The sequence below is a fragment of the Chinchilla lanigera genome, unplaced genomic scaffold (assembly GCF_000276665.1).
Source record: "Chinchilla lanigera isolate Chin_1 unplaced genomic scaffold, ChiLan1.0 scaffold00009, whole genome shotgun sequence".
Lineage (NCBI taxonomy): Eukaryota > Metazoa > Chordata > Mammalia > Rodentia > Chinchillidae > Chinchilla > Chinchilla lanigera.
Window position 1 is genome coordinate 32,194,912 of NW_004955410.1, and position 15,923 is coordinate 32,210,834.

Consider the following 15,923-nt stretch of genomic DNA (forward strand, 5'->3'; position numbering starts at 1 on the left):
ATCTATCCATCCATCCAGACACCCAGCCCAGAAACCTGATGATGTCTACGGTACTCTTCTCCCCTCAGCTGTCCAGATAGGAAAGCCTAGACTTTGCTGCAGTGACAAATTAACCTTAAGATTTTAGAGGCTCAGCACAGGGACATTTCCTGCTTGCATGCGTCACTGGTCAGTTCGGTCAGCCTGGCTTTGCATGGCCGTTCAGGGATCCAGGGCCCTCCCATCTTGAAACACTGCCACTCTCAACACGTGGCCTCCATGCGTGGCTTCCAAGAGTGCTGAGAGAAAGAAGACCGAGGCAGCTGACATCCGTGAAGGATGTTTTAGAGACTAGTTTGTCACTGTCACTCATTTACCATGGGATACGATAGTGAGTCACATCAGATACAGGAACACTTGGTCTTGAGCACCCTTGCCAGCCATGTCCAGCCATTCTGTCACCAAGCCCTGTTATTCCTGCAACCAAGTTGTCCCACACAAGGCTCCTCTTCGCCTCGGCTGCCATCACTCCAAATCAAGCCCCTTAGAGTCTCTTCTGGACCCCTGCCATGTCCTGTGCTGACCATTTTCTATGTCTGCTTTTCTGCTCTTCAAATGTACTGTCTCCCCACACCACCAAATCTGATCATGTGGATCTGTCTGAACCTACTTTGTGAGAATAGGTCCCCCACAAATGCCCAGAGATACATGCTCACATCCTAATCTTCAAAAGCTGTGAAGATATGACCTTACATAGCAAAAGGGACTTTGTTTTTACAGTTAATTAAGGATCTTGAGAAGGGAAGATTATCGTGGGTTATTTGGGTGTACACTATAATCATTATAGTCATTGTAAGTGATAGAATACAGGAGAGTCTGAGAAGGTGAGGTTTGTAGATGCAAAGCCACTGGCTTTGAAGGTGGGTGATGGGGTCATGAGCCAAGGAATATGGGCAACCTCTTGAAAGATAAGGAAAAGCGTTCTTCTCTAGAGTCTCCAGTCTGCCATTGATGCTTTGATTTAATCCAGTGAGACCCATTTCAGATTTTTATCCTCCGAACTGTAAGATAATAATTTCTGCTGTTTGAAGACACTAAGTTTGCTCAAAAACTTCCAGCAGTGATAGGGAACAAATATATCATTCCACATAACATCCAAAATTGTCAGCATGATCCCGGTTGTGAGTTCTGTGAGGCAGAAATGGGCCCTTTCTCTTTACTTGTGTATTGCTCTGCAGTGTCTGACTCATTCTTCTTGACTTAATATTTGAATAAATGAGTGAATAAGGGGCAAGGAAAGAGGAAAGGGAGGAGAAAAGAGGTTAAAAGGAGAAGCAGGTGGAGGAGAAGGAAATAGGAGGAAGAGGAAGACAAGTGGGAAGGAAAGGCCTCTTCAAGTCTTCCAGTCCCAACAAAACTAAGTTGTGCGAAGCCTGGAGTGTGCATGGACAGGGAGGTCAAAGCTGAGGTAGTCCGTGTGATGGGCAGGGACAAAATTACTGTCCCAGCCAGAAAAACCCAAGACCCTCTCAAGTGCCCACCTCCTGTCTGCCCAAGTGCCAGGGCTGATTGGATCAAGAAAGTTGTCTCTAAAACCTAGGTTTGGAATTTGGCGACTGGGGTCATGGGATCTTGTTCCAGGCTCCTCACCTGCTTGGGTGCTACAGGGATTGTCCCTAGGACTCTGGAGGGGACACAGGTTGGGGACAGAAGGAGGCACCAGAACAGCTTTAAGAGTTATGGCAGGCAGATCCTTCGTGTTCCCAGGCCACACGGGGAGGTGAGAGAGTGATAGGAAGGCAGCCCTAGCTGCCCCGGAAGTCCCTGAGGCATCTGCAAGTCCCAGGGGATTCTCTGTTCCAGATTTGAGCCCTGGTCATCCAAAGCAGGGCATATGCAGAGCCCGCTGGCCTTGCTGTGCACACCAGGAATGTGACACATGGCAAAGGAAACCAGCACACAAGTCCCAGGGCTTCTAATGCAGGTACTGAGGGGAGACCTTCCCCTTTCCCCTTGGTCAGCTCTCTAATGTAAACTTCACAGCTTAGTTTTCTCCACCCCTGGAGCCCTGGTGCCCAGCTAGTCCCTAGTACATGGGAATTGCTCTGTATGGAGGGCCTCGCACCACCCTGTCTGACTCTTACATCCCTCCCTTCCCCCACCCCTACTCTCACACTCTAAAGTGGCCCTCTGACCTCAGTAACGTCAGCTGGCAGTAGCAGCTGGCTATGCCAGGGCCTAATGTTCTGCATTATGGGAACATCTGTTGGCTGGAGCTCCCAGGGCCTGGCCAGACACGGCCACGCTCCACAGCCAGTCCATGGTCAACATGGGCTATGGCAGCCAAAGACGTACTGGCTGGGTCTCTTTCAAGGACAAGATGTCACAGCCAACTGTGCGCTGGCGAGAGGTCCCGCTGTAACGGGTAGACAAGAGTCATCTGTTGTGGCTGGTGCTAAGACCTGGGCCAGGTCCCTTATCTGACCCTCAGTGTCCTTGCCCTGGGATACACAGCTCCAAAACTCTGTTCATAAGCAGGATGCCACTGGCTGCTGTCACTGCGTGGCACATTCTAAATTCGGAGAATTGGAGTGTTCTGCATCCAGAAATTGTGGAGACCTGCACAGCACGCAAAAGTCATAGGCCTTGACAGAGAGACCCTGGCCTCCTGAGACCTGCACCAGGCCCCCTCCTCTGCCTGCCATCTCCCAGGCGTCCTTTGGGACCTGTCGGCGGTCAGCCATCAAGCTTTCATGTCACCTTGCAGATCTCTGCATCATCTCCCCACATGGGCGGCCTCTCTCAGGGGAGTGATTCCTAGGGACACCTCATTAAAATAATGACATTAATGCTGATGACAGCAGTGGACATGCACAGAGTGCAAGAACCCTGTGCTGTTCTGGGAACTTTCCATGTATGCTGTAATTAGGCTTTCCAGCAGGCTGCAAGATGGGACACCGTGGTCACTCGCTTCCCTGTAGGACACAGAGGCCCTCTTGGCAGCACATTTTCATAGACCCCTCTGAGGATTTGGATCTGTTTTCTGAAACTCCCTAACACTCTCCCTTCTTCCCCCCACCGCACCTTTGCCACAATCTCTCAGTGGCATCTCTATACATTCTTTTCCGGGGTTCCCAGGCCCCCCACTGTCTTTTCACTTTGTACCCCATCCCTGGGTGAGCCCTCCCCCCACTGTCTTGTGCTAGAGTGAAAGTGAGCAGTGGCTTGGCAGGCTGGGTGGCGCTAGGTGCCATGCCAAGTAATTGGGGTGCTAAGACCATGGAGAGTGGTGTACGGCTCAGCCATGTACTCAGTTTGAAAAGCTGGGGTTCTAGGTGAATGGGCTTGAGGGAGGAGACCTCTGAGGAGGCTGGAACTACTGTCCCAGTGAAGGGGAATGGGTTCCCCAAATGTCCGGGGAGAGGGGAGAACCAGCAGGGCCGGATGCGGAGCACGGAGGAGAAGGAGGTAGAGCAGAGGTGGCCTGGGCTTCTAGTTAGGTTGGAGCAGGTGCTACATTTGAGTTGTCTTGGGCCCCTGCAGGCAGGGTTGTCCAGAGGTAACTGGGCATGCACTCAGCCCTGAGGAATGGCTGGGGACTGAGGACTGTGACCTTAGCTGGCTCCACTCACTCATTCATGCCGGCCAGGCCAGGGCAGCCATCTGCACCTGCATTTGCTCAGTGGGGCAAGCAGAACCCAGTGTGGGCTGAAATTGTTCCTTGGACTTGGCAGCAAAGAAGTCATTGTTGGCCTTGGTGAGAATTGGCTCCATGTAGAGGAAGGACAGAGATGGATGAACAAGGGGCTGGTGGAAGCCAGAAAGAGTGCACAGCAGACAGAGTGATGAGGGGGCCACTGATGCCCCAGATCTGAATATTTGGTCATCAGGCTTGAGGTCTTCCTCTTCCTCGCAGCTCAGGCCCAGTGAGTCATCCAGTCCTAACGATTCCTAAAACCTCTCAGTGCATGCTTTCCTTCGTCTCCCTCAGCTGGCTCCTTGGGACTTTGGGCTGGCCTCTGCAGCGGTCCCTGCTACCCTTATCCTTAGCTCCTCCAAGCCCTTCTGGCCTTGGCAGCACAGGCTTCCCTGGATGGCTCCCTCTCTTCTCATCAGATGAATTTGTGCTTCTCCTCTGAGTCCCAGCATGGTATCAATTGCTTGCTCCAGGCAGCAGCCTTAGGCCAACCAGTCCCAGCCCTGCCCTTGTCCACAGAGGGGAGAAGCCAGCTGAGGAGGTGGATCTTAGGCAAGATTGTATGGAAGTGATGGAGGCCACTGGAAGAGGTGGAGGAGGAGGAAGGAGCTGAGGCACGGTGGAAGGAGGGAACCCATGGCATCTCCCTCTTAGGGGTCCTGCCTGGCCAAGTGTTTTCCCCTCCCCACACTCCCACAGCAGCTGCTGTAAAATCAGGAGAGGCTCCCTCTCTAACCCAGGGCTACCTGCACTGGCTTGTGCCTCATCTTTTCTTTGAGGGATCTTGCCCTATCTGAGCCTCCTTCTAACAAGAAACCTTGCCTTCCCTCCTCTTAAAACACTGTGGCTTCTGTGAGGACCTCGAATGGATGGTGTGCAGTATGCGGCACGATGTGCAGTGTCTATGTGACCAGGCCCCATGCTCACCATGTTCTCTTCCCCCCAGGATGCCCAGGCATGTGGGACAACATCACATGTTGGAAGCCAGCCCGTGTGGGTGAGGTTGTTGAGGTCAGCTGCCCCGAACTTTTCCGGATCTTCAACCCAGACCAAGGTAGGTGCAGCCCAGAATCTCTTCTGGCCATGTTGGTCTAGCCTGTTGCCCTCCCAGGAGCTAAGGACCAAGGATCAGGCTGTCCTGTGGGTGGGCAGCTAGTCCCTTCTCCAGAGCTCCCTTGCTGGTGGGAAGGGTGACACCATGCACCTTCCTGATGTTTAGGGGCACGGTGTTGCTCTGACTGACACCAGCGCCCTGGTGTTCAAGGATGGAGGCAGGCCAGGCTCTCAGGTGTCGAGTTGATCCCAGCTCAATCATTTGTCCTCCTAGGGACTTGCATTGAGGCAGTTCTCCCCCTAAAGTCCCCGGTCTGCCAGATGGAAATGTGGCTTGGTGACTCCCTCCCAGCGTGTCTGTGAGGGTAAAATGAGGTCATGTATATGGATGTCACTTAGTGTAGGACTTGGCACATTTTGAATGCTCAGTATTAAACATCAGCTGACAATAGCACTGTCACTTGCCCGGCCACATTACTTCTTAGCCTGAGGCACGCATGGATGGGGCATGGAATCAGACACCCTCAGGCAAGACAGGAATGTGAGGCGGGCAGCTGACACCCAGGGCTCTCCCACATCCATGCTTACAAACCCCTTGATGTGGACACAGAGCTCCGGCTGCACAGTGGCTGGCACATCTGTTTGCTGAGTAAACCGTAAGCTGTGGGAGAGGAGGAGCTGGGCCCTGTGTACTCAGGCTCCTGGGCTTCCCAGGAGAGGACCCTGGACACACAAGAAGCATTGTTGTCCACAGCTTGCAGAGGTTGGCTTCGGGGACAGGTGTGTGATGGGATCCTCCATGCTAGGGAAGGCTAGATGAGTGGGGTTCAGAGGAGCTGTGTTGAGCCTGTCTGTGTTCATGGCTCGCAGGGGCCATTGAAGTGCCGTGGAGAGATCCAGGGACCCCAGGTCTATCTAGGAGCCTGTGGGGCAGGCAGTGTGGCTGAGCTCTGTGATATAGGAAGTGAGGACATAGGCTCAGCCAGCAAAGCAATGCTCTGCCCAAAGGCGTGAAGCCTTTATGGTCCCACCTCTGCTAGGAGCAGAGCCCTGTCCTGACCAAAAGGCAGAGGCAAACTGGCTTTCAGACCACGAACTCCAACAACTTTGCCACTGCCTTGGAAGGCAAGGGGCTTAGAGGAGGTGGCACAGAGAGAGATAGTGGCATGGTTGGGGTTCCAGGCTCCTGCTTGTGGCTTCAGTCCCGAGACCAGAGAAGGGAGATAAACCACGTGCCACACCTCCCTCCCACCGCCAGGCCTCTTGGCAGCACAGAAGGAAGGCAGCAGCTGAGCTTTCCCATCCTAAGGGCATGGAGGCTGGTAATGACCCAGAGCAGGCTGGAGGGGATTTCGGAAGAGAAGACCAGGAGTGCTGCAGTCAGAGTTACAATGAGTGCGGACCGTCAGGCACAGTTGGCAGCCCATGATTCAGCCCGATTCCTCATTCATTCTTTTAGATACCAACTTAATCACTTCCTCCATGAGTGTATTGCTTTCATTCAGTCATTTATTTAGAGTTTATTGAACATCTACTCTAGGTCACATTCCACACAAAGACAGTTTCTTCCAACAACTGCAGCCACAAAGGCAAAATGAATCAATAGTAAAGGAGATTTCCTTAAGCTCCACTTTGCGCCAGCCTCCTCCTTCTGGCAGGCATGTGCTGTTCACACCTGGTTCTTAATGGCTCATTAGGGCAGGGCCTCTTAACACCTCTGTTCCAAGGCTTGATAGGTGAGACTTGCCTTTCCACTCAGAAGGGAGAGAATGACATTTCCCACCTTCCTGTTTGCTTCCTAGGAAGCTGGGTGGTCATGGTGGCTGCACAGGGTGTTGGAAGCTGGAGTGTAGGGGCGCTGACCTCTCTCCTTGTGGAGGCCTCTGTGCATTTCTGTTCTGGAGGTGGAGGGCCCTCAAAAGAACTATGTCCAGTGTTTGGGGGTGGGGAGGAGGAGGAAGCGGTCAGTGAGAGCAGACCCCAACTTCAACCTCTGCTCATCTCTGCATTTCTCTCTTTTTCTGCTGCAGTCTGGGAGACTGAAAACTCCGGTAAGAGGAACCTTGGTGAGGACAGATTGCTGTCTGTCTGTCTATCCCAGAGGAGCCCAGCTTCAGGAGATCCTGACTCTGGCTGCTGGGATCAGGATGGGGGTGGGAGTATGATGGCAGGCTATCTCTCCCATCCTTGGACTATCCTGAAAGTGGGGGCACAGGAAGATGGAGGACATAGCTCTTGAGTTTGAGGTCTTTATGAGCTTGTTCAGGAGGGTGAAACTCAGCAGTTGAGGAGTGAGAGGGGTGAGAAAGGAGTCTACACATGTTCATAGGCACATGCATGTGCTTACACATAGGCCTGAACCTGCGTGTGATCTGCACAGGTCTGGGATCTCCAGTGGCCGAGAGGCTGAGATGCATAGTGAGCAAGAGGGCGGAAGGGACAAAGCATGCAGCATGCAGCATGCAGCCGTGCATTGAAGGGTCAAGGAGGCTTCCCAGAGGTGGCATGCCTACTTGGAGACAAGGAGAGAAAAAATGGGGTTTACTGCTAGGTTACTGTGGAATTTTGGCATAAGGAAAAAGTGGAAATGGGAATAAAGAGTAGGGAAGGAGAGAAATGTCTCAGGATGCAGTGTGTGGAGGTCTTGATTCCATTTGGAAAAGCAGATTTTGAGGCCATGATGGAGAGCTGAGCTCCCAGGAAGCAGCCACTGCACCGCATACCCATTGCTGTTTCCTGCCCTTTCCCATGCTCCCATCCTGCTGAGAGCCTCCTTTATGCTCCCTCAGCTCAGGCAGGGGCTGAGTCACAGGCCATCCTGAGGATCACAGACACACAAACCCAGCCAGCCTGGTGTTAGTAGGTGCAGTGTGTCAGAAATGTGTGGGACTTCCATATGATGTGGCCTCTTGATCCATCCCAGTCCTTAAGGAACAGAGCAGCCTCAGCCTTAGTGGTAGACAGTGGGTGACATGGGAAGCCTGTAAGTGTTTGACCTCTGTCCGCATCTGTATTTTGTAGGAAAGCTTGATTTCCCTGATAGTGACTCCTTGACTCTCTCAGGCAAAGGCTGGTCAGAGTTGCTTTTGCTGCTCTGGGATCTTTGGGACCCCCATTGCTTGCTGGGCTTGGCCTTCTACGGGTGTGTGATCTTTGGGTGGTCATTTCCCTGATATAGTTATTGCTTGTCTCGTGGAAAATTGTACTTAAGGACACAAGTAGGACCTGGTACATACAATATCTGGGGAGTCACAAACTCTAGAAACCCTTTCACGGATTGCAAGTAAAGATCCCTGGATTAGGTGGTTCCTATTACGTTTGATCTCAGCACAGAACAAAGGTTCTCAGACTTTAATGGTGCATCACAGTTACACCGTGGGTTTGTTGGAATACAAATTCTGGGGCCTCGCTCCCAGGGTCTGTGATTTACAGGCCTGTGACGGGGCCTGAGCATGTGTGTTGCTAGCTGGCTTCCGAGGTGATGCAATAGCCCCCTCTGGGAACCACAGCCCTAAAATTCTGTGCTCCTGTGAAGTTGCTGGGGCAAGTCAGCCCAGGGAAGTGGGCTTTGTCACTCTGGGGTTTGTCAATCTGGAGAGTGCTCCGTCTCCCGGAGACTTTAACAATACTCACAAAACAGTTTGGGAACAAAAAGGTTTATGCTTTTCTGAGCCTACACTGTATCATAAAAAGGAAGAAAATAAAAGAAAGGAAATGTTCTTGTTTTTTCTTCTCGTTCAGGACATTTTTTTGAAAATTGCTTTTCAAAGCAGCTTCCCTTTCCTCTTCCCACCACCCAGAAGTGGGCAAAGTGGAGAGGAAATGGGGCTGGGGTAGGGGGTGGGATTTGGCCAAGATGCTGACTCCACTGGGACTTTTGGATTTTCTGAAGAACTGCTCAGAGGAACTGGGAAGGAGGTCACCGTGGCAGCCGAGGAGAGATTTTCTGGAAAAGGGCCAGCCTGGCACAGAGCTATGGGACACAGTTGCACTCTTCCATGGTCCCAGGGCTGGCTGGGGCTCCTCCTTAGCCCGGCTGCAGCACTGGGCACTGGAGAAGTGGTGGAGGCCAGTCTCAGCACTCGGGCAGAACTCTCCTTGCTGGCAGGGTCCCCCTCTTCCTCCTCCCCGGGCCCCAGGAAGTACACATCTGAAGAGACTGCCCTAAGTCTTCCTGCTCCGCCCATGAGGGTACAGGTTGGACAGGAAGGGGACTTCCCTTCTTGGTCGCTGTCTCCTGCATTGCATCTCCTCCACTCACTGTCCTCTTTGTCTCCTTCCTGAGCTCCTCAGAGGTGGCTCTGGCCATAGAAGGGAGGAATTTCTTTAGCTGTGTGTCCCCAGAACCCCTTTTCTTTGGACATTCTTTTTTTTTTACACAATTTTCTACTCCCTGAAAGAATGGATCCCATGTGTCTTAAGAGACCAGGTGGCTTATTGGAAGCCAGGCTGATGACTGCTGTCCATCTGGGCCTTGCTCAGGTGCTGGCTAGAAGAAAGGGGGTTGCTGGATCCCTCCCCTTCCCTGAACATCAGTGGCCCTCCCTTACAGACCACTGGGCGAGTGGAGAATGAAATGCGTATTCATTCACTGGAGGCTAAAGCAACCCTAGCTGTCCTGTGCCACCAGCCAGTGACTCTTTCCGTGGCTGTGACTGACCCTGCCCTCTCAGGCACCTCACAAGATGACCTTAAGGTCAATTAAAAGCAAATTGAAGTACATTAGTGACAGGAAACAGACTGCCAGATCCTTAAAGGCAGACATTTTTTAAAAAAACCTAAACAGACATCTTAATACAGGACATTGCTAGGTTGGTAGAAGTCTGGTGCCTGCTGATTAAGCAGGTGTCCTTTTGGTGCAAAACGTCCCAGCTGCTGGGAGGCTCAGGGCTGCAAATTCAAGGGCCTCCTATGGCTGCGTGCCCCAGGGACTTGCACCTCATGGGCACTTGAGGCAATTCCCAGACTGGTGCAGATGTTCTGTAAAGAATCCCTGGAGCTGAGGGTCGGGCCACCGGGATCCGTATTAGTGATGAGTCTTGGGTTGTTCTTCTGCACACTGACATTTGAGACAGGCTGACCCAGGCCCTGGGGAGGGGCTCTGACTATTTCAGAAAGGGCTCCTGGGAATATTCCAGGGGAAGGATGCAGAAATACTGGCTTTGGTAGGCTCAGTTCTCTTCCCTTTGGTTAAGAGGTCAGCCTGCCCCTTGCCACATCTGCACCTGCTTCTTAGTGAAGCCTAAGCTTCAGGTCCCCAGCAGTCACTGATTCCTTGAGCCTTTTGTCCTTCCTTCCCAAGTGGGGATGTGGGCTTCCAGGACTTCCCACTTCTGTATATAAATTCAGGGCCTTGTGTTCATTTCTGCTCCTCACCAAGTTTTCCTTCATGGCAGACAAGGGCTTGGTGAGCCGGAACTGCACTGAAGAAGGCTGGTCTGAGCCCTTCCCCCATTACTTTGATGCATGCGGACTTTACGAGAATGAAACTGAGCCCGAGGACCAGGTGAGTGTATGCCCCTCCCCCACTCCCCGTGATGGTGGCAGGGCTGAGGAACTCAGGATCGAGGTCGCACCCCGGAGTACTGGCTGTGCACCCAAGCCTGTGCACATGAAAGCAAGATGTTCCCTCACTGCTACTTCTAAGATGCTGGCTCCTATGACCCAGCAATGGAGGATTAATACTGGGCCCACTAGAGGCTTCCTGGACCCTTCTCCAGGCTGAGGTTGCTTTCTGTTCTGAATTGTCAATGTTATTCCCTCAATAGACATTTATTGAGCGTATGCAGAATGGGAGTACAGAAGGGAGTGAACCATCGAGCCAGGAGTAGGAGGGCAGTGAGAGATGAGGTCACTGAAAGACGGGGAGGAGGAGCCTGGCCCAGTGGGGCAGCTCCTGCCTGGAAAACTGAGCTCAGGCCCCAGGGGCAGTGGCAGGCCCCATGGAGAGCCCAGCATCCTCTGTGCTCTGTTTTTTGCTCCAGGATTATTACTACTTGTCAGTGAAGGCCCTCTACACGGTCGGCTACAGCACCTCCTTGGTCACCCTCACCACTGCTATGGTCATCTTGTGCCGCTTTCGGTGAGACATCGGCAGCCTCTGAATTAGTGCAGCTCCTCGCAGCTCATTGCTGCACCCCTTCCCTCGGTGTCAGCCTTGGAATGTCACTTGGAAGGCATTTAACCACCTGTAGCACAGCAGATAGAAACCCTTTCCTAGAGAGGCCACCTGGCTTGTCCGGCACCACCCAGTGGGCAGAAGCTGGGCAGGAGACTTACCTTGCTTGCTTTTATATTCCAGGTCTAGGTAGAAAGAGAGGACAGTGGGGCTATGTATGCATGTGGAGTCGGGGCCAGATACAGAAGCCTGGAAGTCAGTGAGGGTCAGATAGGTGGGAGAAGGGGTGGCGTGGTTGGGGGCCCATTGAGACAAAGCCAATGAGAAGGCCCAGAGCAGCCCCAGCATGGAGGGTATGAATGCTTTGGAGTTTAAGGCTTCCTGGTCCCTGACCTGCTCATGTAGGAAGCTGCACTGCACCCGCAACTTCATCCACATGAACCTCTTCGTGTCCTTCATGCTGAGGGCCATCTCTGTCTTCATCAAAGACTGGATCCTGTATGCCGAGCAGGATAACAACCACTGCTTCATCTCTACTGTGAGTGAGCCCTGGGGGAACCCACCCCACTACCCAGGATCACTCCTACCCACACTTATCTGACACCTCACAGGGAAGCATGCTCCTGTAGGTGAAGGCATCAGCTCCACCCATGGAGTTGTCCTGGAACTGCCGTATAGCTCTAGTAGCCAGCGTACATCACTTCCAATAGCTAGAATGTGTGCAGTCCCTTGGCCTGGGTCTTGTACCTGGTAAAGCAACTGAGGAAGGTCAGGTGGAAATGCCAGGTCTTGCTCGATTGAAGAGGAAACAGGTTCAGAGGGGGCTTGCAGGCCTCTTGGTCATTTAACCAGCTGTGCTGAGCCCAGGAGCTGGGTAGCCTCTCCAAACCTCAGTTTGGAGGAGGTAACATGTAGGCAGAGAAACTGGGCTTCGATGGAGTGGGAGAGAAAGAATCTAGAGTCTAGACCTTGACCAGGACAGTGTGTGTGGAGGGTTTCTGTGAAAAGATTCCTGGGGGCCTGGCTCTGTATCCCCCTGCTGGAGAGATTTCCAAATGCTCATTTGGAAGCTTCCTACAGAGCCGTCTGACTACTTCTTTCTTCCCCTTCCCTGAGAGAATAAGGAGGAGTAAGAAGAAGGAGAGGGCCAATCTAGTGGCCCTGTACTGTCCACCAGTCGTTTCCCTGCAAGCCATTTGCCTACCTGGGCAGCTTGGACCCCTAGTCACGGGATGCTGCTGTTGTCAGCTCCTCCATCCAGGAATGTCCTCTCCCTTAGCTCCTTGAGATATTTGAGCAGTAGTGAAGGCCCTCAGGACTCACTGCCTGGTCCTGTGGGCCAGGTTTTGGCAACTTTTCTGGGGGCCAGAGAAGCTGAAACTTCCTGGCTGTGGGCCTCCCTGTAGGTGGAATGCAAGGCCGTCATGGTTTTCTTTCACTACTGTGTCGTGTCCAACTACTTCTGGCTGTTTATCGAGGGCCTGTACCTCTTCACACTGCTGGTGGAGACCTTCTTCCCTGAGAGGAGATACTTCTACTGGTACATCATTATTGGCTGGGGTAGGTCTCTGGCTGTGCCTGGCTGGGCTTGGGCCTCCTGGTCAGATGTGTCCTGGGTTGTGACTGTGAGGGAGTGGCAGTGAGGAGGGAGCGATGCTCTAGGCTGTTGGCTAACCGCTCTTTCTTGGGCCCTTTCTTGCCCTTCCTGCCTGTGGGAAGCCCACTGTCTAAGGGAGAAGTTAAGCCCAGGACCGCCTTCCCCAGCTCTAGTTCTGAGGGAAGTGAAGAGTCCCAGAAACCCTGGGTGTGAGGGATGGTAAGGGTCCCCAGGGAGTGCGGGAGGTGAGGGGACACATTTTTTTCTCTTATCATGGGTCATCTTTTCTTGCTCGTTCAGGGACCCCAACTGTGTGTGTGATGGTGTGGGCTGTGTTGAGGCTCTACTTTGATGACACAGGGTGAGTACATGCCCAAGAAGCAGAGCTCAAGCACAGAGTGAGTTCTTATAGGAGGCTTCTCAGGGGCCACCTGTTTTCACATGAACTCCACTGCACAGCCGTCCCATCCCTGGGCACCACTGAACCCTGACCCCGTGCATGTCAGCTGTGTCTCTACCAAGAGACTGTGCAAGGTTTCTGAGCCCTCAGTGCTTCCGGGCCTAGCTCTAAGTCTATTCTCCTTTTTCAGGGTGTGAAAGAGTATTGAGGGTGGTATTATACCCCAAGAGCCCTGGATCTGAAGGGGATACATGGCCCTTTCCCAAGTGCCCAAGGGCAGCCCCATCTTTATAACCAGAGCCTGGCATCTACAGGCACCAGGAGCTGCAGGGGGAGAAGGTGACCGGCTCCCAGCTAGCTGGGGCAGTGTCCTGCAGGTATCCCTTGGACATCATCTCTTTTCTCTCTGTCTGCCCATCTTTTAGCTGCTGGGAAATGAATGACAGCACGGCTCTGTGGTGGGTGATCAAAGGCCCTGTGGTTGGCTCTATAATGGTGAGTGTCCTTGGGGCAAAGAGGAAGGGAAGAGACAGGGGCCTGGGCTGAAGGGCACACAGGAGGTGGAGTGGAAGGGCCCTGCACAAATTGGCTTCCTTCTTTGTCATGGCTGCATTATGTTCTGGATCATGGATGCGCAAATTATTTAGCTCTTCCCCTATGGTTGGGTGTGGAAAAGGTACCCCTAGGAATTGTTTTCTGGATAATTGTAAGCATTGGCAAATACTTCTTTAGAGGTGAAATTGGGTCAAAAGAGTATACATTTAAACTTTCAGGTTCCATATTGTGTTGCAAAAGCCCTTCAGCAATTTACTTTCCCTGCAAGAGCAGATTGTTTCCCCATATCATTGCCTGCGCTCAGAATGTTGGTCTTTTAAACATCATGCATTCCTCTGTAGGGTAGTGGTAGCTTATTTCTCCATGGTGCGAGTGTGCTGAGCAGACTTTTCTGCATGCTTACAATCTGTTTTTATTTTGGATATTTTGTTGATTTCTTCTGCCTAGTGTTTAGCAAGTTGACTTTCTTATTCTTCAAAGAACAGTGACACTTCATCTGTTATACCTATCACATAGCCAAGACAGCACGACCATCAGCTTTTGTCTTTATGAATTCTGTTCCTTGTTTCTCGAGTATGGAGGCCTGCTTTCCTAAAATGTAAAAATATTCTTAATTATTTTATGATACTTGTACATTAGATTATTACATGTACACCTTTCATCTGACTAAATTTTTTGGGGGTCTGGCCAAAAAGGATAATTAATTTTATCAAATTTTATTTTTCAAGGATGTACATTCCACATTCTCAGTCCTTTTTATTGAATCCTTTCTCCATTACGCTGAAATGTTATTTTATTATAAACACTCAATATACTTGTATTTGGTTTCAGACTTTCCCTTTTATGTTATTAATCTATTTATCTATTCCCATGGCAGATGGTGCATTGACAGATTGATAGCTGATGTGCAAATTTCTCTTCCCTTTTTTCTCATAAAATTTTTTACATGCTCTTCAAGTGGGTTTTGAATACCCTTCTCAAATTGCAATTTTTTTAAACATCTGGTTGAGATCTGTATAGAAATCGCATTGAAGTTATAGATTACTTTGGAGAACTGATTTTCTTAAAAGATTGAGTCTGCCTCTCCCACAGCACGGCATGATTCTCCACTTATTCAGTGTCTTGTGGAGTCATTTTGGTGAAAACTCTTTCAGTGTTCATCCTTGTTCTTGCTATATTAATGTGTTTTTCAGTTTGGGCTTTCTTTGGGTCTAGCAATCATACCATTATATTTTCACATGAGTTACTGATGTTGTATTGGAATGCTATTGGTTTTTGTGTATTTTTTTTTTTTTTTGCCTACTTACATTTCTGAACTCTCATGAGTTTATAACCCTTTGCATTGATTTCCATGGATTTTCTAGGTAGAAAATTACTTAATCTTCCCATGAAAATAGTTTTTGCCCTTCCTTTCCAGTACTTGTCTGTTCCTTGATTTTGTCAAAGATACTGTTTGCTCTAGCTCTGGACAGTGAGTCTGCATTGGGTTGGGAAAGTTCCTCCTGGCTTGATTTAGTATGTTTTTTCTTTTTAAATCAAGCATTCATGTTTAATTTCATCAAATGTGTTTTGGAGACAGTTACTGGAGTGATCATACTTTTCTTTAGTGATGGACATAGTATTCCACTTTTATGTCATTATAAACAATGCTACAGGGAATATATTTGTGCCTAGCTTGAGCATGTATAAACATGTTTTTAGAATAAATCTCCAGAAGAGCGGAGGTTCAGGGGAAAAGGATGTGTGTATTTGACATTTTTGTGGTTAGAAAATTGCCCTCTATGAACAAAGTACAAGAGTGTTCATTTCCAGTATTTCCAGTGTCTCTTTTGATGTTTGACGTTTCAATTACCTTAACTGTTGGCAGTGTGCTAGGGGATGATGGAAGCTTATTGTTGTAACGGATACTAGTAGATTATTTTTTGTGTTTCTGGATTAAATCTTTGTGACTATTCTCTGTTTACTCCTCAATGCACTGCTAAATTCTGTGTTAACATTTGTTGAAAGCTTTTGCATTGCTGTTCATAAATTCTGTGGTCTTATGATCTGTGTGTTTGTGTGCGTTTTCTCTTTGTCTGGTTTTTGGAGCAAGATTTTGTTAGCCACATGGGTAATTTGAATTAGTTCCCTTTTATTTGCTTTGAATCAATTAAATAACATGTAAATTACATCTTCCTAGACATCCATAAAATTATCTGGACCTGATGCTTTTTAACTAATTTATACCTTTGCCTACTTTTAAAATTTCTTCCGAGGTTATTACTCAGATTTTTTCTCTCTCTGTCCTGTAGTTGTTTTTGTTAAGTTTTATTTTACCATTTTGCCTGATGTTCTTTCATGGTTTGCAATAATTTGTACATCTCTTGCCTACTTTTTCACCCCTCAATTTGCTTAATTGTATTTTCTTTTGGATTGAGTAGCCCATGGCATTAGCAGTATTTGCTGTGCTAATTCCAGGCACTGATTAGACACCAGGCATGTAGCAGAGAACAAAATGGACAGAGTGAAGAGTGTGCTTTCTCAT

General features: G+C 50.1%; 1 protein-coding gene across 2 annotated transcripts in view; it reads left to right on the forward strand.

Annotated features, from left to right (window-relative positions):
- Positions 1 to 15,923, forward strand: part of Adcyap1r1 (adenylate cyclase activating polypeptide 1 (pituitary) receptor type I) — a gene marked incomplete in the record, with an annotated part of 52,505 nt that overhangs the window by 18,229 nt on the left and 18,353 nt on the right. For both annotated transcript variants that reach the window (XM_013510664.1, XM_013510665.1), the window contains 8 exon segments: positions 4,623 to 4,730; positions 6,760 to 6,780; positions 10,126 to 10,235; positions 10,714 to 10,811; positions 11,253 to 11,385; positions 12,254 to 12,407; positions 12,745 to 12,805; positions 13,270 to 13,339. In XM_013510664.1, the coding sequence (XP_013366118.1) occupies positions 4,623 to 4,730; positions 6,760 to 6,780; positions 10,126 to 10,235; positions 10,714 to 10,811; positions 11,253 to 11,385; positions 12,254 to 12,407; positions 12,745 to 12,805; positions 13,270 to 13,339 (755 nt within the window).